We start from the raw sequence: 22578 nt of genomic DNA, 5'->3' as shown, positions 1-22578 counted from the left end.
AAACGAACACTTCCAAGGAATCTCCCACAGGCTGTGGGTGGGAGACCAGGGCTACTCTTTCTTCCAGAGTCCCTGGCTCGGTTATGTTGATGGGGGGCCTCTGGGCCCCCTGGGAGTCTCCTCTTTCACTCAAGTCAGACTCACAGTACAAAACCTAAGGGTGGGGACAGTAACACCACAGGTTTGGATGGGGTAAAATATCCTCCCTGAATGACATCAGGACCACACCCGAGGCAAGGAGGAGAGCCGTTTACTGATTGATAGGGCATTTGTCAATGAGCTGGTCAACTGGAGGGATTTGTGAATAGCGGAATCTGCCAGTGAGGTAGTGATTTGGCAGCAGTGGGATAATTTATGAACTAGAAAGCTCAATGCAAATAGGAATTACAAATTAGTCTGGTAAAATGCTTTTAAGCGTTGAGTAGAGAGATTATCCAATAAGCCGTGGTTGATAAGGCAGGTTAAATTACCATTACTGATGTTGCAGGCGCCAGCACTAATGCCAATGTAGAGAATTATTACCAATACCTCAAATTTTATGTAAAATATAAAAAGCATTTGACACCCCTCACCCCCTCAGCATTGGTCCCAGGATGCTCGCACCAGGTCGTCTGACATAGGTTTGTTCCCAGACACTACACAGGGACGCTGCCTGCTGAGTGGTAGTTCTTTATTTCATTGTCTTGGAGAAAGAAAGGCGGGAGTGGAAATGGGGGTGAACACTGTGCAGGCTTCAGCTTCCGCTGAAGGGGCAGGATTCAGGCCATCCGGGGCCGCAAGGACTGCCAGGTGCACATCCCTGGCTCCCGGGGCAGGCAGGCAAGGTGGCGGCTCTGGAAGCCCTTGTCAGAGCCCGTGAGGAGCTGGTCTGTCCACAAGCAATGAGTGTCACTCTGCAGTTTGCAGGGGATGGATGAACAGGGAAACACCTGGAGGAGGGGAGGGAGACACATCTCTGAGGGCTTCTCCTCCTGCCCCTACCTCCCCTCCGGAGGAGAACTTTCTGCTCCTCAGCTTTTAATTTGGAGCTGCTGGGGAGACCTGTTGTCACCCCACCTGGGTACAGACTCAAGAACACTCCCTCCCATCGTGGGGCACAGTCACTGGGCTTGAGGAGGTGACAGCAGTCCAGGGAAAGGATCAGCTTCCCGGAATGGTGGTGGGGGAACAGTCAGGCAGGTCTCCTGGGGACCTGTCCCATTGGATAGGGAACAGCTGGCAGTAGCAGGGAACAACCGGTGGGCACGAAACTTAAGCATAAGGAGATGTGGGGCTCAGAGATAGTCACTGGGGTCAGAGGACATTCAGGGCCATCAGGGAGCAGTCTTGGAACAGTCAGAGTGGCCGAGCGGTCACAAGGGGGAGTCAGAGGGACAGGAAGCAGCCAGAAAGTCCAGGAAACAGAGAATTCCCAGGAACAAGCAGAATGTCCAAGGGAACAGTCTCAGATTTGAGGGAACAGCAGGAGAGATCAGGGACATCCCTAGGGTTGGGGAAGCAGCCAGAGGGACAAGGAATAGTCAGAGGGAACCAAAAACAAGCCATGGTTTGGGGAAGAGCCCAAGGACTGCTCTCCAGGTGGCGGGCAAGGTCCAGGCACTCACTGTGCATTCCTCACAGCCAGCAGCATAGGTCTTGGTGAAGCCCTGGCGCTGAGCGGAGCTCAGACTGTTCCAAGGAGCCACGAAACTGCAGGTGGTGATGTACAGGTTCCCGTTCGACAGTTGTCCTGCGGGGGGGGGGGTGTCAACAGGCAGATTCTGATTGGCTGGGCCAGGGACAGAGTGGTGCCAGATTGGTTTCCCAGGACCACAGACCCCGCTGGGCAAAGCCCCAGCCTTCTGATAGGCTGAAATTGGGGCGGTCCCCATTTCAACTGGGACCATTCCCACAGAGCCTCTCCTCCCTCCCTTGCAGTTGCCAGGCAGCATCGGAGGGGTGTCGTGGCACAGGGCGATGGGGCGGGGCCTCACCAGCTATGAGAAACTCCTCACTGCGGTTCTGGGACCTGTGGAAGTATCCGCAGACGCTCTCCATGGCGGCGGTGTAGATGAACCGGATGTCAGAGGCATCCCCCAAGGCATTGAACCCTTTGAACATCTGTCAATGGATGAGGGGAAGAATCTTTTACTGACATAATCCTCCCACTCCACATTCTTCCCTGAAGTCGTATAGCACTCTGATATCACAGCTAATTTCCTCGCCAAACCGGTGGCCAAAGTCTTTTATTTTGACAGGGAGGAAGATTTTAGGAACTGCCGGGGGAAGGGGCAGGAGGGATACCTTGGTCATCTTGATCTCGTAACGCTGGTATAAGGAGGTCTGGTTGACTTCTGCAGTCCCCACAAATTTGGCCCTGATGACTACAGGAGAAGAGGGGAAAAAAACGAGTCAAAGGGACTGCATGAGCCAATAAAAATAATCACAATAATGATACTAGCAAAGCACATACTTAAATAGGGGTTGCTGGATGCCAGACAGCACCCTAGCGATTTATACATTGGTTAATTGCTTCACCTGTATGTTGGTGCCTACTCTTAGCCAAGCACTGCTTCAAGCCTCTTTCACATATTCATCATGTGTTCGTTCACTCAACAAATATTTTGCAGCGCCTGCTCTGTGCCAGGCACTATTCTTGGTGTCAGGGACATAACAGTGAACAAAACACAGAAATCCGTTCCTTGTGGAGCTCACATTCTAGCCAGGAGAAGAGAGACTAAACACAAGCAAAATAATTAAGTATATAGGAAGTTAGACGGTATTAAGTGTGATGGGGAACTTCAGAGCTGGGTGAGGGGGATCAGGAGTAGTAGGGGACAGGGGTTCAAGTTTTGAACAGGGTGGTCAGGGAAGGCCACCCTGAGAAGGTGACATTTAAGGCAGCCACCCATGTGGATACCTGGGGGAATGGGTATACCAGGCAGAGGAAGTAGACAGTACAAAGGCCCTGAGGTGGGATTGGGCCTTGAGTAATCACGGAAGTGTGAGGATGGCAGAGCGGCTAAAGCAGAGTCAGCGTGGGGCTGAGTGGAATTGTTCTAGAGGTAGGCACCATCGTGAACCCCACTGGACTGAGAGGGAAACCGAAGCCCAGAGTGTGTGGGCAGGGTGGATACACTCACCGAGGTCGGAGCTGCAGAAGGCCGTCTGTGGGTGGGGTGGGACGCAGGTACAGGCTCGGCTGGGGGCTGTCAGCCACAGCAGCAACAGGATGCCAGAGGTCAGGGGTGCAAAGGGGTCCATGGTGCGTTCTGTGGGGGTGGGGAGGAGGGTTCAGAGGGCCCCCAGCTCAGCCGATCCATGTACCTGGGCAGGCCTCCCACCCCATTCTACCCCACACACACACACCGGGTTGGGAAGTTTGGGGATTTTAAGGGGCTTGGGGATTTGAGAGCCCAGGGGAGTTTAGGGGGGTAGGGAGTCAGGAGAGTTTAGGAGTTGTGGAGTTTGAGGGATTTAGGGGACTAGGTGAGTGGGGGAGTTATGGGGCTGTAGCGTTTGGGGAATAAGGGGGCTGGGGAGTTTGAGAATTTAAGAGTGTTGAAGAAGTCGGAAGGTTGAGGAGTTGGGGCTGAGGAATTTGGGCTTTGGGGAGCTGGAGGAGTTTTCGGGGAGGTTGGGAGTTTGGGGGTTGCGCATATTGAGAGGTGGAGGAGGTGGGGGAGTTGAGGGAAGTTGAGGAATTTGGAGGAGGTTGGGGATTTAGGGAGTTGAGGGAGTTTGGGGGCTTAAGGGGGTGGGAGTGCCTGAGGGATTTGGGTTCAGAGGAAGCTTTGAGTTTAGGGTTTGGGAGGCTGGGGATTGGGAGGCTGGGGGAGTTTAGGGAGCATCAGGGGTTTGGGTTGCTGGGGGACAGGGAGGGAATTTAGAGGAGTTGGCAGCTTGGGAGGCATCTGACATTAAGGGCTCATGGCTTTCGGGGAGCTGAGGATGGATGCCAGGGGTTCAAAGGAATTTGGAGTGTCGGGATTGGGGGAGCAGTTCCAGCCCCCCACCCTCTTCCCCTGGACCAGCCTAGGCTCCCGGTACCCGCTGGCCAGGCTGAGCAGCCGAGTATCATCAGGCAGGAAAGCTCCAGCCCAGTTCCAGGCCCTGCAGGCCGCCCAAGCCCCTACCTACCTCTGGTGTAGCCTCTCTGGGCGCTGGGTCTTCGGCGATGGCGGCAGGGCTGGAGCAGCGGAGGATAAATATCCAAGCGAGGGGCGGGGTGGCAGCTGGTAGGAAACCACAGGCCTCCAGGCTTCCTGGATGCATTACTCATCCGCCCACCATCCGTGGAGGCCAAGGGGCGGGCCCTGGGCTGCCGAAAAGGAGATGCACCCTCCTCCTCTCCCTCCCCCTGAGCCTCGCCCTGCCCACCCCCCTCCCCCATCTCCACGTCAGGCACCAGTCCCTCCAGGCGGTCTCATGGAGGGCTTACAGGCAGGATTCCACCCAGTGCAATTCCCTAAAGTCTCCAAAATCTATCCGATCACCCACATCCCCGAAAATCCCCATGGCTAAAGCCCAAATTAGTTCATTCCTTCAATAAGCATTTCTTGTGCACCTACTGTTTTGGGGGGGGGCGGTGAGCGGCAGAGAGCAAACAAGTAGAAGCAGTGGAGGGAGGTAGGGCAGGTGAATGGAGGAAGGATACAAGGTGGGGAAACTGAGGCACGGAGAGGTTAAGTGATTTATCCAAGGTCACAGTTAATAAGTGGCAGAACTGGGATTGGAACTCAGGTGACCTGGATGGAGCCAGAGCCTGGGTCTTAACCCTTCTCAAAAAAAAAACCCACAGGCAAATAGTCAGCATTTATATAGCACCAACCGTGTACCGGGCGGCACTCGGCATAATTTATTTCACTTAAAGCTTACGATAAGCCTCTGAGATGGTTATCGGTATTATTCCCATTTCCCAGACAGGCATAAAGGAATTGAAGAACTTTCCCAGGACCACAGGGCATGGCTGGGATTTGAACCTAGGCTAACTGGCACCAGGATCTCAACCCACGCTGGGCACAGTCCTGGCAAGCGGGGAGGTCGCTGGTGAATGAATGAGCATTGGGGTGGGGGGAGTTGAATGGTGGTGAAAGAGGCCAGTGAGTCAGTAGAAAACTGATCTCCTCCCATCCTGCCCTGCCCCTTCCCCACCAACCCTCCCACGCCCCTGGTGGGGATCGGCGTGAGGCAATCTCTGTCCACCAGCTTCCAGATGCTGCCTGAATCTTCCCTGGCGTCCTGGGAAAGGGCTCTGAGGGCCGATTAACATCCTTGGTTAGGTCAGGGAGGACAGGCCAATAATAATAATGATGATGATAGTGATGATAGGAGCCACTTATGGAGCGCTTACTGTGTACTGTGCCCTGAAGCCTTTGTGTAGTTCTCTCATCCAATCCCCATCACCCCCTTGCTAATTAAGCTTGATTAACTCACAGTGGCTAGCACAACCATCACCACCAACACTACCACCAAAACAGAAACTACCACCAGCACTACAAAGTGCTTACTATTACTATGTGTCAAACACAGCTCTAAAATCTTTGGAAATACTTTATCTGTCAGTCAGTCCCGATTACCTCCTTGTTAATTAATATTGGCTAACCTAGGGATATTAAACCAATAATAATAATAGTGCCCAACACCTTTTGAGGATGGAGGCTTCCTGTGTGCCAGATACTGTGCTAAGCATTTTGCCCGAAATAACTAATGTGTTCCTCACAACATCTGTGAGTTAGAGACTGTTCGTGTTCTCATTATACCAATGAGGAAAATGAGATACACAAAGGGGTCAAGTGATCTGCCCAGGAAGGAGAGTGAAGAAATGACTCTGTTGGGGGGGTGGGCAGGACCAGATAAGAGGGAAGAGAAGTAAACCAGGAATTTGGAGGAGCTGACTGTGAAAGTGGGAAATGAGAGTGAATGAGGGGTGGGGCTAAGTCGGTGGTGGAGGCGAAGGGAGACGTGAGGGCAGGGGAAGTCCCGCTGCAGCATCATGACCTTGAAACCTGAGTCAGCATAGAGTTTTGCCCACTGTCTACATGTGAGGGGTTGTGTGGACCCGGGTTATCGTGCAGGTTTTGAAACTGGTGGGGTTTCATGGACCGGTGTCTGGCTGTATGGCCACCTGGCGAGCTGGATGGGTGTGGGGGGCGTGGGGTCCAGCTGGGTGTGCACAGCAGACACCTGGCAGTCCCCACACACACCGACTGCTTGGGCCTGATTGTACCCTTTATACAGATCAGGAAACTGAGGCCCAGAGAGGGTTAAGTGACCTGCCTGGGGTTGAACATGGCCTTAGGAAGAGGAGAGGCCAAGATTCAAACCTAGGGTTGGCCGGGGGATCCCAGTGTTCAGAGCTCCCTGCATGCACACATGTGTGGGCACACGCATACACATATACACAGTGTTGTGTTCAGGCTCAGGTCCAGAGAAAACAAGGAAGGTTTATGAAAAGAGCCTAAAAACCTCGGGGCGGGGGGCGGTGTGCATGTGTGCTTGCACACAGTTTCCTGCTGTGTCTCTGCCTCTGAGAGTTGCCTGTGTGCCTTTAGGTGGTGTGTGCACCTCTGTGGTGTGTGTGTGTACTTGAGTGTACCTGAGCCCAGTATGGTTTTTTTGTTGGTGTTTTTTTTTTATTGTATTATTTATTTATTATTTTTCGCTGCATTGGGTCTTTGCTGCTGCGCGCAGGCTTTCTCTAGTTGTGGCGAGCGGGGGCTACTCTTCGTTGCGGTGCGTGGGGCTTCTCATTGCAGTAGCTTCTCTTGTTGCGGAGCACGGGCTCTAGGCGCATGGGCTTCAGTTGTGGCACGCAGGCTCAGTAGTTGTGGCACGCAGGCTCAGTAGTTGTGGCATGCGGGCTCAGTAGTTGTGGCACGTGGGCTCAGTAGTTGTGGCTCACGGGCTCTAGAGCGCAGGCTCAGTAGTTGTGGCGCACGGAGCTTAGCTGCTCCGCGGCATGTGGGATCTTCCCGGAACAGGGCTCAAACCCGTGTCCCCTGCATTGGCAGGTGGATGACTAACCACTGTGGCACCAGGGAAGTCCTGAGCCCATTATGTTTTCTGCTGCTTCTGGAGTTGTGCCTGCCCCTGTAAAGCAGGTCTGGGTTGCGAATGGAATTGAGGATGTGCTATCACCTCTGTGATCTGCGTGTGTGCCTGTTACGTCATCTGCCATTTCAGCCTGGTTTCCCTGGAATGCTAATCAGAGCATCCTGGTAACAACTCAGTGCCTCTCAGCGCCCCATCATGACGCCAGTCATTTGGGAAATGAGGAAGGTGGGGGGGCGTGCAGAGGGAGGGTGAGGCCTGAAGGTCAATCGGTCACCCTGACCCTGCGGACTTCCTGTGCCTGTCGGGAACTGGGAACCGCCACCGCCCCAGCAGCCCCTCTGGGAATGCCATCCTCTACCCTGTCACCCCTGTCGGCACAGAGGAGGGAGGGCAAAGCCCTGCATGTGCATCCATGTATGGTGGCACTGGGGTCGGCCAACTAGGTCCCCTCTACTCCACCCAGGGTTGGGGGAGACTTGAGGTATCCCCACGCCTGGATGTGAGTGTGTGTGCATGTACACACCCCGGGGTGTTGTCCATGTACTTAGGAGGTTCTGGGTGTCTCTGGTTGTGTGCATGCCTCTCCATCTGTATATATGGCAAGGCACGTTTTTTGTGTGTGCGTCCCTGCATACACTTTGCGTGTGGCCAGGAGTATGAGTCTCTGTGTTGTGGGTCTCGGTGGTTCTGTGAATACCTAGAAGTGTGAATACCTAGAAGTGTGTATACCTGTCCATGTGGTGTGGGTCCTTCTGTTTGTTGTGCGTATGCCTAGGAGCGTTGCATGTGTATCTGTCAGTGTTGAATACGTGCCCAGTTCTGTTGTGTGTGCCTGTCAGAGTTGTGTGTGCCTCTGCATTCTGTGGCTGTGCCTCTGAGGGTTGTTCGTCTCTGTGTTGCATGGATAACCTTCGTGTTGCGTGTCCCTCTGTTACGTGGATTTGGGTGAGAGGAGGAGGGCTGTGTGTATGTCTCTGCCCAAAAGTGTTGATTGCGTGTCTACAAGTGTTGAGTGTGTGCTGCTGGGCTGGCTGGCTGGCTGTGAGGGTCTCTGTGCAGCCACACAGCAAGGCAGGCTCCGGAACCGGTGTTGGTGGTGGATCTTTCCATCGCGTGGGTCTCAGCATGTGTGGGAAGCTCTGGGTTTGGCTGTGTAGATCTGAGTTCTGAGGGTTTGTGTGTCTCTGGGTTGTATATGTGTGTGGAGGAGACACACACAAGGCCTGGCTGAGGGGTCCAGTTGCTACATGCTCGCCACTACGCCCCCACGCACGCGCATCACACACTCACTTCTCTATCATCCATTCACTGTAAAAACAAACTTTCCCTTTTCCGGAAAAGTCCCCCACCCCAATCCCATGCCTCTGCCCAGGAAAGCAGAGGCGGGAAGTCTGGGACTTGGGGGTGGTGGAGGGAGGGACAGGCAGGCAGGGCTCTGGGTTCAATTCTGGGCGCCGAGGTACTGTGTGACCCCCAGCTGCCGGCTGGCTGTCTCTGACCCACCTCTTCTGGGAAAATCGCTCTCAGTGTGGCTCCCGCTGGATGGGCTCCCCTCAGCGCCACCCCCAGCCATGGCTGTCAGCCCTTCTTCCCTGACCATGCTCTCCCTTTCCACCCTACCAGCTCAGCAGCACAACGTACCCTGTGGTTGTGAAGATGGGGCACGCACACTCTGGGATGGGTAAGGTAAGTCCCCGGGTGGGCTTTGTATGTGCGTGCTTGTAAATGATGCATGTTCCTGGCATCGTGCGGATATAAGAACAGGCATACCTCGTTTTATTGCACTTCGCTTTATTGCGCTTCACAGATACTACATTTTTTTTTTACAAATTGAAGGTTCGTGACAACCCTGGGTTGTCAGATGATGGTTAGCATCTTTTAGCAATAAAGTCTTTTTTAATTAAGGTATGTACATTGTTTTTCTTAGACACTTAGATGTATTGCACACTTAACAGATTACAGTATAAGCATAACTTTTATATGCACTGGGAAACCAAAAAGTTTGTGTGACTTGCTTTATTGTGACCTTCGCTTTATTGCGGTGGTCCACAACTGAACCCACAGTATCTCCGAGAAGGTACGCCTGTTGGAAGTATATTGTGTATTCAGTGCACACAATAATTCTGTATAATTGTGTCGTTTATCTATTTGTATTTTTCCTCATATTCTTACATTTTGGTGGCCCAATTTTCTATCATGCGTTCAGCCAGTTTTGTGTGTCCTGTTATTTTGTTAGTGTATCCAGCACTGTGTCTGTGTATAGGCAGGCCTCTGTGTTGAACACACACTACATCATCTTTTACATTCAAGGGTCTTGGGGTCCTGTATGCTGTCCACCCATCTGATTTTGTCTGTGTGTCCGTAGAAAGCAGACTTGTAATTTGTATGTTTGAGTGTGTCCATGCTTCTGTATGTTTATATATTGTGTGTACAACTGATTTTGTCTGGGTGCCCACATGCATATACTGTATATACACACAATTTTCCCACAGCTTTACTGAGATATAATTCACATACCATACAACTCAACCATTTAAAGTAAACAAGTCTAAAAGTCGGGTTTTGTGTGTTCACAGAGTTGTAGACGCCCAATTTGGTGTCTGTGTGTACATGTAAAAACCAGGAGACCCAGAATTAATGCATGCTTGAGTGCCTTGGGGTGTCCACCAAATTTCTGTGCACTCACCACACCTGTGTCATTTGCCCTAAGGCACCCCGACTGCCGCCCCCTCCTGACCGGGCCCTGCTCCCCACCCCACTCCCACAGGTCAAGGTGGACAACCAGCACGACTTCCAGGACATCGCGAGTGTCGTGGCACTGACCAAGACATATGCCACTGCCGAGCCCTTCATTGATGCCAAATACGATGTGCGCGTCCAGAAGATTGGGCAGAACTACAAGGCCTACATGTGAGTAAGGAGACCAAGGCCTGGGTAGGGGTCCCCTGCCCTGCCTTGTGCAGCCCAGGCCCCCCAAGCCTCTCTCCTGTCTCCTCTTACTCTCCAGGAGGACGTCAGTGTCAGGAAACTGGAAGACCAACACCGGCTCTGCGATGCTCGAGCAGATTGCCATGTCTGACAGGTGGGCGGCCTGAACTCGGGCTTGGGGGGTAGAAGTGTGGCCGCCCAGACCAGGCACTGACGGGCTTCCTTGCCTTGTGTCCTGGCAGGTACAAGCTGTGGGTGGACACGTGCTCAGAGATCTTTGGGGGACTGGACATCTGCGCAGTGGAAGCGCTGCATGGCAAGGACGGAAGGGACCACATCATTGAGGTAGGAGCACCCCAGAATTTGGTGGGGGCACAGAGCGGGGAGCAGGTGCAGGGCAGCAGCACTGTGAAGCATGCCAGGGCCTAGAAAGCCCTCAGCGAATGGCAATATGTAAAACTGTAAAGTGCCTTGTGAACCGGGACATCCCTGGCAAATGGCAAAATACTTACTAAATTCTAAACTGCTCTGTGAACTTGGACATCTTTAGTGAAGCGCAAAACACTTGTTAAGCTGTAACGTCCTCTGTGAACTGAGACATTCTGGTGAATGACCAAGCACTTAGTAATCTTTAAAGTGTTCTGTGAATTTGTACTTGGCCAACAGCAAAGTACTTCGTAAGCTACAAAGAACTTTATAGAGAGTGGTGGTTGATACTAAAGCATTCTGTAAACTGTAAAGTACCTTAGGAAGGTACTGCTTAGTGAACAGCAAAGTGCTTCATAAAATTATTTTAAAGAGGAGCTCTGTAAACTGGGAAGTCCTCATTATTGAAGCAAAGCGCTTTCAAAATTCTAAAGCTCTTTATAAGCAGCAGTGTCCCCGGTAAACAGTAAAGCAATCTGCAAACTGTAAAATACCTTGAAAATTCAGAGTGCATGGTAAACGGTAGCGCTTTATACATGGTAAAGCATCGTGTAAACAGTGGTGCACTTTGCAAAGCACTTTCCAAAGTCTAAACACGCCATATATGTAACAGTCCTTTGTAAAGGGCAAGGAGCTTTGTAAACTGTAAAGTACCACGTAAACCACAAAGTTCTTTGTAAAACACAGAGCACCGAGCAAACTATAAAGCAGGGATTGGCAAACGTTTTCTGTCGAGGCCAGACGGTGCGTATCTTAGGCTTTGTGGGCCATACGGTCGCTACTGCAGCTCCTCAGTTCTGCAAGAGCAGCCACAGACGATACGGCAAGAAAGTAAGGGTGGCTGTGTTCCCATGAAACTTGGTTTATGGACAATGAAATTTAAATTTCATATAATTTTCACGTCATGAAATCTTTTGATTTTTTTTCAATCATTAAAAAATGTAAAACCCATCCTTAGCTCCGGGGCCTGGGGCTGCACAGAAACAGGTGCTGGGCCGGATTTGGCCAGTAGGCCCTCATTAGCTCACCCCTGCTAGTCTGTCCTAAGCTGTAAGGTATCTCGTAAAAGGCAAGCCTTCCCCACACTGCATAATCGGTGCTTCTCATACTGAGGTTGGTTTCCTGGGCAGCCGCCAGTCATGCCTTTTCCCAACTTAAAGCACTTCGTCATCGTCACCCTCCCATGCACTTCCTGCTTCTCTCCTCACTGGATCCCTTCTCCTCCCCCAGGTGGTGGGCTCCTCCATGCCACTCATCGGTGACCACCAGGATGAAGACAAGCAACTCATCGTAGAGCTTGTGGTCAACAAGATGGCCCAGGCCCTGCCCCGGCAGCGGCAGCGGGATGCCTCTCCCGGCAGGGGCTCCCACAGCCAGGTCAGGCCCCTGGCTCTGGCCCTTGGAGGCTAGTGGCGGGCAGGCCAGCCCTTGGTCATACTGTGTCACAGAGCTGATAATCAGCAGGCTAGGGGCATCGCCATGACGCACATGTGTCGCAGCAGTTACCAACTAGTTTAAAAAATGATAAATAGCTGCTACCCTGACTTCCCTGAGTGCCTCCTGACCCCTCCCCTGGGAGTGAGTCCCGCACCCCACAACCTGCCATCCCCTCAGCTCAGCCACAAATGCGGCAACACCCAGCACACAGGGAACCCATGTCATTCTGATTGGCTGATGCTCCACCGGCTGGTAACTATTTTTAACCTCTCCTGCTCCACTCCTCTGCCGCAGACTCCGTCCCCAGGGGCCCTGCCCTTGGGCCGCCAGACCTCCCAGCAGCCCGCGGGGCCCCCAGCTCAGCAACGACCCCCGCCACAGGGTAAGTGAGGGGCCAGCTTCCTGGGCCCCGACCCCACCGGCAGCCCCCCACCTCTCACTTGCTCGCTCTCACGTGTGCACTTTCTCTCTGTCCCTCAGGCGGCCCTCCACAGCCGGGCCCAGGCCCCCAACGCCAGGGACCCCCGTTGCAGCAGCGCCCGACCCCGCAGGGTCAGCAGCACCTTTCGGGCCTTGGACCCCCAGCTGGGAGCCCCCTGCCCCAGCGCCTACCGAGTCCCACATCAGCGCCCCAGCAGCCTGCGTCCCAGGCCACACCGCTGCCCCAGGGTCAAGGCCGCCAATCCCGGCCAGTGGCGGGAGGCCCCGGGGCACCTCCAGCAGCCCGCCCGCCGGCCTCCCCCTCTCCCCAGCGCCAGGCAGGCCCCCCCCAGGCTACTCGTCAGACATCGGCCTCTGGTCAGGCTCCGCCAAAGGCCTCAGGGGCTCCACCGGGTGGTCAGCAGCGCCAGGGCCCACCCCAGAAACCCCCAGGCCCTGCCGGCCCCACACGCCAGGCCAGCCAGGCGGGTCCCATGCCCCGCACTGGGCCACCCACCACGCAGCAGCCTCGACCCAGTGGCTCGGGCCCCGCTGGACGTCCCACCAAGCCACAGCTGGCCCAGAAACCCAGCCAGGACGTGCCGCCACCTGCCACCGCCGCTGCCGGGGGACCCCCACACCCCCAGCTCAAGTAAGGGGATCCCACAGCAGCCCTCACCTTGCTGCTCACAGAATGCGCTCCTGCACCTGGAGGGCAGCCCCAGCTCCCAGGCTCCTCAGACCCAGGTCCTACACAGCTCTCTCTCCAGGTCCAGTCTGGGCCAGACCCCTCCCAGTTCACAGAGGCTCCTGCCCTCCATCCCAGAGAAACCCCCTTTGAAGTGCAGAATCCTCCCAGTAGGTCCTGGGAAAGCCCCCCAGCCCAGCTCCTCTCGGCCCACCCCAGGCGCCTTGCTGACCCTCCTTCAGTACTTCCCTGCCAAACTCATCCTCCTCCTGCCCAACCTGACTCCCCCGCAACCGAACCCGCAAACTCCTCCCGGCCCCATCCACAGTCCTCCTATGTCACTTCACTCTTCCCAGTCGTCCTCATGCTTTTCCTAAAGTCTAGGCTCCCTTCTGGTCCATCTCAGTCTCCTCCCAAATCACACCATCCTCTCTGCCTCTTCTGGTCCATTCCAGACCTCCTCTCTTAGCTCAGAAGTCCTCCCTGCCCCACCCAACTGCTCCCCCTTAGATTTGCCCCTTCCAGCCTGTCCTTGGTCCAAGCACCGCCCCCCCCTTTTCTGGACTCCTCACCCTTAGACTGGAAACCTCCCTGCCCATCGTCACCTATATATCAAACTCCTCCCAATCTAGCCTAGAATTATAAGAGAAGATTCAGCCCAGAACTCTTCCCATCAATCCCAGGCTTCTTCACCTTGGATCCAAGTCCTCCCAGCCTGGCCCAGGGCTCCTCCATTTGTCCTGAGACTCCCTCAGGGTCCAGGCCCGTGCTGGGGGGTGGGAGGGTCACAGGCACAGCCCCAGGACCAGAGGGGCAGGGCTGGGGCCGGGCCTGGGGTAACGTTGTGTTTCTCTCCCCCTCCTCCCTTCCTCTCCTCCCCTTCCTCCCACGCCTCCACCTTGTTTCTCTCTAGCAAATCCCAGTCTCTGACCAATGCCTTCAACCTTCCAGAGCCAGCCCCGCCCAGGCCCAGCCTTAGCCAGGACGAGGTGAAAGCTGAGACCATCCGCAGCCTGAGGAAGTCTTTCGCCAGCCTCTTCTCCGACTGACACCCCACCCTGAGAGCCCCCAAATCCCTGGGCAACCCCTGTCTGGGCCCTGAATCTAATTCTCACTTTTGGAAGCTCATCCCTTGAGAAGCCCTCTCCTGGATCGCCAAGATCCCTCTTCTCACTCCTCAGAATGCCCAAGTCCCTGGGGAAACCTCACTCCTGGTCCTAAATCCAGTTCTCATGTTTATAATTCCCAAGTCCTTTCAAAAACTGAGACCTACTTCTCAGTTTTAGAACCTCCAAATCCCTGAAGACCTCCACTCCTGGTGCCCTCAGAATGCATTTTCCTTTCTGGAAGCTCCCAAACACCAGGCAACCCCTCCCGCAGCCCTGAAAATTCCTGGAAAACCCCACTCCTGGTACCAGATCTCTCAAGCACACCTTGTTCCCTATCAAAATTTCCCAAATCCTTAAGAAACCCCTACCTTTGAGACCCTTTCTATGGATCTCACATCTCTGGAGATCCACCTCTTCAACTGCCCCCACCCAGCTCCCCAAGGATTTCCCTTCACCCCCCCCCCACCCCAACCAACCCCACTCAACACACTGGGAGCTCCTCCCACTGCTAGGACCCCTCAATTCCCCAGGGACCCCTGCCCCACTTTCCTGCCTCTGACAGCTGTCTTTAAATATGCAAACTCCACCCATCCTCCCAGAATCCTTTGCACACAGAAGGCCAGTGGTCCCCCACTTCCCCACCTTTGCAGTGATGTCTGTGTCTGTGACTGACGTGGCCTCCTCTCGTGCCGTGCTTGGCATATGTGGTCCTCGTTCATCGTGCCGCCTGTGGTGATGCGTGCAGTGGCGCTGTTTGTGTGGTCCGCACCTCCCCTCAACCTCCAACCCTTGCCTGGACTCACCCTCACCCCTCAGCGGCTCTGAACCCCATGAGAAGAGTCCGGAAGAAAAATAAACAAGCAAAGGCCCAGCAGAATTCTGTGCTTCTTGGTGAAGAAAGAGGGGAGTCCTTGAATGGTGGGAGACAGAGGGGACCCCCCCAAATCCACATGGGGTGCTGGGGACCCCAAAATCCAGTGGAAGGCACATCAGGCACAAATTCCAGAGAGGTTCTGAGTGGAATCCCTGCCACAAATCCCAGCCGTTGGAGATGGAGGAGCTCCCGAATTTAGAAGTATCGCCAAAGCCAAGAGGAAACCGAATTATGGAGGAGGCAGGGGTCTCGGTCTTTGAGGGTCCCCCAATTCCAGAGGAACTTGAAAAGTACATGGGCACCCCCTCATCTCCCAGGGCAGGGATGGGGGATCCTGAGGCAGTAACGGGGCAGAGACAGAACATTGATTGCTTGGTGGGCAGGGCTCCTTGGCGTGGCAGGTTGAGATTGACTCCCTGGTGGCTGGGGGTGGGGCCTAAGGCACAAGGCGGGCTGCGCTGAGTAGGCAGGCAGGCAACTCATCAGCCTGGGTACGGTGCAAGGAGGGTTCGGAGGCACTCCGCTCAATCTTGGGGAGTGACCGCTGCAGCAGCTCAATCGTGGCCAGGATCTGGGGGCAGGGGTGGGTGAGGAGGGGTGTCCAGAGCCGCGTGGGCACCCTGACACCCCCAGACCCCAGCCTAATGGGGAAGCACACACTCACACACATTGTACACCTCGGAGCCTTGAACACAACACAGTTCACATTCACACCTCAGAGTCCTTCTCCTCAGAGGCTCCCTCCCCAGGGTGTCCAGCCCTCCTCCTCGGCCCACCTGTGGGAAGAGGGGCCGCTCCTCCCGCTGGAACTTGAGGCAGTCAGACAGCAGGCGCCTCATGGCCTTGGGGCAGTTGCTGGAGATTTTGCTGAGGTCCGGGGACAGATAGCCACGGCCCACCATAAAGATAATCTGGGAGGGAGGACAGGAATGGGGTGATCTGGGGGTCTGGGCTGGGAAGCCCAGGGAATTCTGGGTCTTGAGGGACCTGGAGGGCTCCTTTTAGGAGAACTGGGGTATTCTGGGTATTGGGGCCCAGAGGACTGTGGGTATCTTGTGGATCTAAAGATTCTGGGTCTCTGAGGACTTAGAAGGATTCTCTGCTTACAGAACAGAAGGATTTAAGCTTGGGGGAAGTCAAGGACTGTAGGTGTCCGGGGCCCAGATGATTATGGGTCCACAGGTTTCTAGGGGGCTTAGGGGCCTAGAAAGTACTGAGTCTGGGGGAAACATGAAGTTCTGGGTCTGGAGGAAGCTAAAGGATTCCAGCCCTCAGTAGCTTGTATTTCTGTAGAGGTCTGGGGCCTACAGGACTATGGGTCCACGTGGTCTGTAGGATTGTGAGTGCTCAAGACCCAAAGACTACTGGTACCTGAAGCCTAGAGGATCCTGGGTTTCTGAGGGTCTGGGAGATTCCAGGCCTTGAACCTGGAGAAATGTCTGGGGCCTAGAATATTATGGATTCAAGGGCCCTGAAGTCTGACAGATACCTAAGGCCTGAATGGTTGTAGGTAACTGTGAGGATTCCAGAAGTACAAAGGGATTGTTTCTGGGAGAAATGGGACTCTGGTCTTTGGGGACTTTGGAGAGTTTGAGTACCCAGGCCAGAGGACTGTATGTGTCTAGGGGTCCAGAGGGCTTCTGGGCTTTGGGGGGCCTAGGGGGATTCTGGGTATAGGGGATTCAGGAGATTCTGGACTTTGAGGACCCAGAGGAGTAGATGTGGGTGAAGGAGGGAATTCTGGGTACGGAAGACCCAGAGGAATCTGGGAATCCTCAGCTCAGAAAACTTGGGGTTTCTGGGGGAAGTGTGGTGTTCTTGGTCCGTGCAAAGGTGGAGATCTGAGGTTTGGAGGCTGAGGGGATCCCTTGGCCTGGGAGATGGCAGGTAAGGCACGGGGCTCACCTGGTCACGGCTGCCAATGTGGCTGTAAGGCAACGAGCCGGTCATGAGCTCGTAGAGCACAACCCCATAGGCGTAGACATCTGACTGGAAGCTGTAGGGGTTCGGGTCCTGCATACGGATCACCTCAGCTGCCTTCAATAGGCCGGACCGGGCAGGAGGAATGTGGAGGTCAGCAAATGACTGGCCCATAGGCCCAGAGCCCACCAGCCACACTGGGTGTAACTCAGAGCCACCCACACGGGGTGAAGCATGAGCAGTCCAGACACCCACACCTTGGGGTGCAGGCATCCCCAGCCCCACTCGGCCTCCCACATCCTAGCCCAGCAGCCCATGTCCCTATATGCCCCCAGTCCAGCCTGGCCCAACTCACCATCCATAGCACAGAGCCCGAGGGCTGCTCCAAAGGCTGGGCTCCACTCCACCGCGTCTTCACTGTGGCCAGGCCGAAGTCCCCGATCTTCACCGTGAGCCCCTCGTGTAGGAAGATGTCCGCCAGGGTCAAGGGCCACTACAGGGACTCCCAATAGCCGGGCTTCTCGCCCTGACTGGGAGGCTCTCGTTGACACCTCCACACCAATCACGCCTCTAACCCCGACCAGAAGCCCCGCAATGTCACACAAACTAGCCACAACCTTGACTTGGGTGGGGAGCTCCAATTAATGCCCCCTACACTTGGCCCTCCTGTGCCTCCTGACTAGGAAGCTCCTCTAATGGCACCCACACTCACCATGCCTGTGACACTGGTCAGGAGCTCCCCTAACGCCCTCCACAGCTGCCGCTCCTCAGACCCTGACCAGAGTCCCGAAGAACAGCACCTGCACCAGCCAAAACCCTGACTCCTGACCAAGAGACTCCCATTAAAGGCCCCTCCCCAGCCACAGCTCTGGCACCTGGCAAAGGGAAATGCCACGTGTGCCCCTCCCTGTTTGCCCCCAGAAAGCCTCCCACAAGAGCCATCCCTCGAAGCCCTCATCCTGTTTGATGCCCCCCACCCCACCCCAGCCCTCAGAGAGGAACATGTAGATACTGTTCGACTTGAGATCTCGATGGATGATGTTCTTGGCATGGAGGTAGCTGTTGGGGTACAAGCAGGTGTCAGATGGCCTGAGGGCTACCTCATCTCCCCACCCCCAGATCCCCCAGCCCCTCCCTAGTCCCCGGGCCAGGACGCTCACTCCATGCCCTGGGCAGTCTGCCGGGCCACGTCAATGAGCTGGACCATGTCGAAGCGTGTGTCGGCCACGTGCAGGTGGTGGTAGAGACTGGAGCCCTCGCACCACTGTGTGATGATGGCAAATCCCGGCCGGGTCATGAAGCCCATGAACAGCAAGATGTTGACGTGACGTGTCTTCCTGCAGGCAGGGCGGGAGGTATCAGGGCAGGGAGGGTAAACAGCAACTTTCTGAGCACTGGGAATGGCGCTGTTCACTGCTGCCTTCTGCCATCATTCCCACCCTGGCTTTCAGGAGGCTCAGGGCCAGACTATGGCCAGATTCAATGAATTTGTGAGATGTGTTTGCTGGGCTATGATTCCACGCTGGGCGCTTATGTCCTGGGCTTCCTCATCCAAGTCTCCCAACAAAAGCAGGAGGGAGGGATTACCCCTCACCCCCTGCTGACCAGGAGTGTCTTAATCATCAGTACCTGCCATACCTCTGACCCTGATCATGACCTGAGCCTGTGACCATCTGAGATGAGATGAGATGAGAAAGTGGAATGCCAACCTTCATCAGTGATATATCAACAGAATATTGATAAATGCCGGGTAAAAATATCAGTGATGTGTGACTATATCCTGTTAACCATGAGAGGCTTAGAGGTAAAGAGCTTGGGATTTGGACTCAAATTAGATCCTAAGTTCCAATCCAGGCTTCCCTGGGTACTCACTGTACAATCTCAGGGAAGACACTTAACTTCTCTGTGCCTCATTTTCCTCAACTGCAAAACTGTGATAATTCCGTGAGCTACCTGACAGGGGTGTTGGGAGGACTATGTGAGTAAATAACCTGTAAGGTGCTTATTAGAACAGCTGAACACAAGCAAGCACCCTGAAAATATCACTGTCCTTGCTGTTATCGCTACTGGGTACCTAGGTTACCTGACAGAAACTCTGTCCTGTATGAATGGAGCCACCCTCATTTAGAAGAAAACTTTCACTCCTTATAGAAGTATTAACTGCAGTTACAATGGTAACTTACACGCAAAGAACATCAACAACGCTCCGCAATTTTGCTCACAGCACGTTAGTATTCTTCACAGCAGTTAGGTTATAGTTTCAATACGAACACAACGCAAATTCACAGCCTGCTCAAATCATTGTCATTTCATAGAGAGGAGCAAAGACTGAAAATTTCCTTACTGTGGCATCCATTATGAGGATGAGTATTAAAACAGCACAAGGAATTATGATAACGTCAACTCTGCAACATAATTGTGCCCACTTGTCAGAGGGGAAAGCCCACCCTGGCAACCCCAGGAGTGGTAGGAACTAGGGTGGCAAAAAGGGAGCATCAGGGTTTCTTAGCACAAATGAGTTAATATAGTATGAATGATATATTAGGCTGAGCAACCACACTCATTAATCAAACAATGATTAAATTCTGGTTCTGATTATAGTTCTAATACTGTTCTTTAAAGTATGGTATTGTTATAATTAATAACAAGAAGGCAACACAATAAACATATACTAATGATGCAGAACAAGCAGAGGAGAGGGAAGGACGCCAGGCTGCCCGGCGATGCAGTTAACTCACATTATGCCATTGATGTAAGTACCACAGTAACATTAGTGATACCCATTTCACAGCAGGCAAATGAAAAGACCCACATTTTGGAGGCAGAGCCATTAATTAATATCAGTATTTACACAAACACAAACACCAATGTGACCAGAGGTCCTCTAAACATACCCTTTTCCCAGAGGGGAAAGGGGCTTCTCTGATAGACAAGAAACTTACCATTATGGTTATAACACCACACATACACAGGGGACGTGCAGGAAGTGCCTTCAGTATGGCCTTTCCCCAGAGAGGCACCAAGGCGGTGCCCACCGCCCCTGCCCCCATCCCTGCGCGCGAGCAATCTCACCTGAGCACCTGCATCTCGTTCTTGAAGGCCTGGGCCTGCTCAGCTGTGGGTTGGGCCACCTTGAGCACCTTCACGGCCACATCGCCGTGCCACCGCCCACGAAACACGGTCCCAAACGAGCCCGTCCCGATCCTCTTCAGCAGCTGCACCTCACTGGGTGGCACCTCCCAGTAATAGCCCGAGTCCCGGTACCCCAGATTCTTCTGCGGGCCACAAGGGCGGCATCTCAGGGGCCTGCCCACACCCCTCATCACTCGGCCTGCGGTGCCCCCACCAAAGGTGCCCCCTGGAGCTCACCACTTTCTTCTTGTCATCGGCCAAGGACTTCCGCTCCCGCTGCTCTGACGGGGACTTGGAATGTGGGGACTTCCTCCCCGAGGACACGCTGGCCGGGCTGGGGCTCCCCCGGGGGGTTCCATCGCCACCACCTCTATTCCCGGCAGCTGCAGTTGCGGAGAGGATGTGAGTGGAGCCGGGTGGGGTGGGGTGGGGGACTCAGGGTGCAGGTAGCGGGGGGCTCACCGTCAGTGTTGAAACTCTGGGCAGGGAGCTGGAAGCAGAGGGCTGGGCGTCAGAGAGAGGACATGGAAGACAACAGGAATGGCCCTCCCCTCTGCCCGGTGCTCCCCCGTGACCTCCCGCCTCGACACCAACCTGGATGAGGCCGGAGTCCATGGGGGCTGTGGTGCTGACCATGTGGACGTTGGGGGTGGATGTGGAGCGGATGCGCTGGAGGGGGGCGTTGGCCGGGGCAGGGAAGGGGAAGTGCTTGGGGTCGCGGTGCTGGGTGCAGGAGCTGGCAGGGGAAAGGCTGTGAAATCACTGTCAAGTGAATGAGAGAACCAGCAGAACTGCCACCACTGCCCACGCCCCGCCCCGTCCTAAGTGTGTGTTTAGCTCACACAGAGTAAACGTCCACTGTCATTACTATTATGCATTTGTTCAAGAAGCGCTGACTGAGTGCCTGCCATGTGCCAGATACCATTCTAGGTAGTGGAAATAAAACTGTGGACGAAACAAATAAAGGTTCTACACGCATGCTGATTTGAACTGTACTAAAAATTTTAAATTTAAAAAAAACAAAAAACAAATAAAGGTTCTTGCCCTCATGGGGCTGACTGCAGCAGGAAAAAAGAGAAATAAAAAACAAAGAATATTTAATATGTCCAATGGTGATAGGTGCAATAAAGCAAAAAATAAAGCAACATAAGGAGACAGGAAGTGTCCCTGGTGATGTCAGGAAAGGCTTCTCTGAGCAAGTGACATTTGAGCGAAGACTTAAAGGAAGGACAGCAAGCCATGCAGATAGTGGGGGAAGAGCAATATATAATATTGTATAACTATATGTACTATTCAAATATATTATGTATTATATAACATACAGTATGTTATCTATATTAAAATTACAATGCTTTACACATATTATAATAATGTTATATGTTACACATACACATCTGTTATACATGATATATACTAAATATATTATAATGTTACAAAAATACTTCTTAATGGTCCCTTCACTATCCTGAAATGCAATTCATAGATAATTTACTCACACATACCCATAATTAAAAATAACATAATGCTCTAACTTTACTATTTCATATATTACATAAAAATGTTTGATGTTCTACATTATATGAAAATATTATCAACATAACACATAATACAATAGCATAAATATATCATATAAATATTGACATTATAAAATATATAGATATATAAAATGCATATCATATGAACATGATATATTAGAGCAATAATATATTTCAACATTGAAATACTATAGTATTATAATACTTAACATAAAGGAGAAGTGAAAGGGAATTTACGATAAAATAATATGTATTTCAAAGTGGAAAGGCTTGAGCATGGTTATACTGGAAGAATTAACTAAGTAGTTAGATGCATATATATAGATATATATTATAATTAATAAGAACTTATCCTATACCAGTTCTTGTTCTAAGCATTGGACATGTCTTAACTCATTTAATCCTCACCAGAACCCTATGTGGTCATTATCCGCTCTTTACAGATGAGAAAACTAAGGCCCAGAGAGATCAGGGGACTCACCCAAGGCCCCAGAGCTCCATGCCCTTGCTCACACTTGTAGGTGCTAAATAAATGTTCATGGAGTAAACAAATGAATTCAGTATGGCTTGTACTCTACGGAGGCCTCCAGATCTTTTTCTTCTGACAGCAGCCCTTCAGCTAAGGCATTCCCTACCTGGGACCCTGAGGGGTGAGTGGCTCATTCAGGGGGCGGTTCGAGGGAGCCTCATGCTGTCTGGAGCCTCCGGACAAATCCTGGACACTGTGGTAGAACCTTGAGGGCATTCAGGGTGTAAAGCAAGGGAACATGGGTCAGCTGTCTGTAAGAGCCTTGTGGCTGGGCCTCTGTCCTCCCCATCCCCCTGCCCACCCCAGGCCAGGCTCACTGTCGGCGGTTGGTACTCATGTCGACACAGACTGTGGGGACCTTGGAGGAACAATGCTGGTGGAACTTGTATCCACAGGTTTGGCAGCGGAAGCCATGGAACAGAAACTTAAGGCAGAAGTCACAAAAGGCCAGGCTGAAGAACGTCTTCCGTACCTGCTGTCACAGAGTAGAGAAGATTGAGGCCTGGTCAGGGACCCTCCCGCCACACCCACGGTCTGCCCCCACT

General features: G+C 53.3%; 3 protein-coding genes across 4 annotated transcripts in view; 1 reads left to right on the top strand and 2 right to left on the bottom strand.

Moving 5' to 3' along the window:
- SYN1 (synapsin I) overlaps window positions 1-14917 on the top strand; it is a 45274-nt gene extending 30357 nt beyond the window's left edge. Inside the window, exons 6-13 of one of the 2 annotated variants that reach the window (XM_036839746.1) lie at window positions 8659-8721; window positions 9803-9945; window positions 10043-10117; window positions 10206-10308; window positions 11620-11766; window positions 12121-12208; window positions 12307-12898; window positions 13886-14917. In XM_036839746.1, the coding sequence (XP_036695641.1) occupies window positions 8659-8721; window positions 9803-9945; window positions 10043-10117; window positions 10206-10308; window positions 11620-11766; window positions 12121-12208; window positions 12307-12898; window positions 13886-13913 (1239 nt within the window). In that variant the 3' untranslated portion in view covers window positions 13914-14917. Of the gene's footprint in view, window positions 1-8658; window positions 8722-9802; window positions 9946-10042; window positions 10118-10205; window positions 10309-11619; window positions 11767-12120; window positions 12209-12306; window positions 12899-13847 lie in introns of both variants that reach the window. The other variant, XM_036839745.1, reaches the window with a different exon arrangement.
- Window positions 654-4226, bottom strand: TIMP1 (TIMP metallopeptidase inhibitor 1). The gene is made up of 6 exons (XM_036839747.1): window positions 4120-4226; window positions 3123-3251; window positions 2284-2363; window positions 1974-2100; window positions 1605-1729; window positions 654-929 (listed from the first exon to the last, which is right to left on the bottom strand). Exons 2-6 carry the CDS (start codon window positions 3241-3243, stop codon window positions 759-761), a joined length of 624 nt encoding a protein of 207 aa, XP_036695642.1. The 5' UTR covers window positions 3244-3251; window positions 4120-4226; the 3' UTR covers window positions 654-758.
- Window positions 14912-22578, bottom strand: part of ARAF (A-Raf proto-oncogene, serine/threonine kinase) — a 56929-nt gene continuing 49262 nt past the window's right edge. The window contains exons 2-13 of the mRNA XM_036839267.1: window positions 22351-22505; window positions 22140-22238; window positions 20564-20705; window positions 20432-20459; window positions 20207-20352; window positions 19910-20112; window positions 17998-18174; window positions 17850-17896; window positions 17193-17311; window positions 16823-16954; window positions 15694-15828; window positions 14912-15488 (exon numbers count right to left, since the gene is read on the bottom strand). Of these exons, the coding sequence (XP_036695162.1) occupies window positions 15354-15488; window positions 15694-15828; window positions 16823-16954; window positions 17193-17311; window positions 17850-17896; window positions 17998-18174; window positions 19910-20112; window positions 20207-20352; window positions 20432-20459; window positions 20564-20705; window positions 22140-22238; window positions 22351-22505 (1518 nt within the window). The 3' untranslated portion in view covers window positions 14912-15353. The remainder of the gene's footprint in view (window positions 15489-15693; window positions 15829-16822; window positions 16955-17192; window positions 17312-17849; window positions 17897-17997; window positions 18175-19909; window positions 20113-20206; window positions 20353-20431; window positions 20460-20563; window positions 20706-22139; window positions 22239-22350; window positions 22506-22578) is intronic.

This window comes from Balaenoptera musculus, chromosome X (assembly GCF_009873245.2).
Source record: "Balaenoptera musculus isolate JJ_BM4_2016_0621 chromosome X, mBalMus1.pri.v3, whole genome shotgun sequence".
Lineage (NCBI taxonomy): Eukaryota > Metazoa > Chordata > Mammalia > Artiodactyla > Balaenopteridae > Balaenoptera > Balaenoptera musculus.
This window is presented reverse-complemented; position numbering and strand designations above follow the sequence as displayed.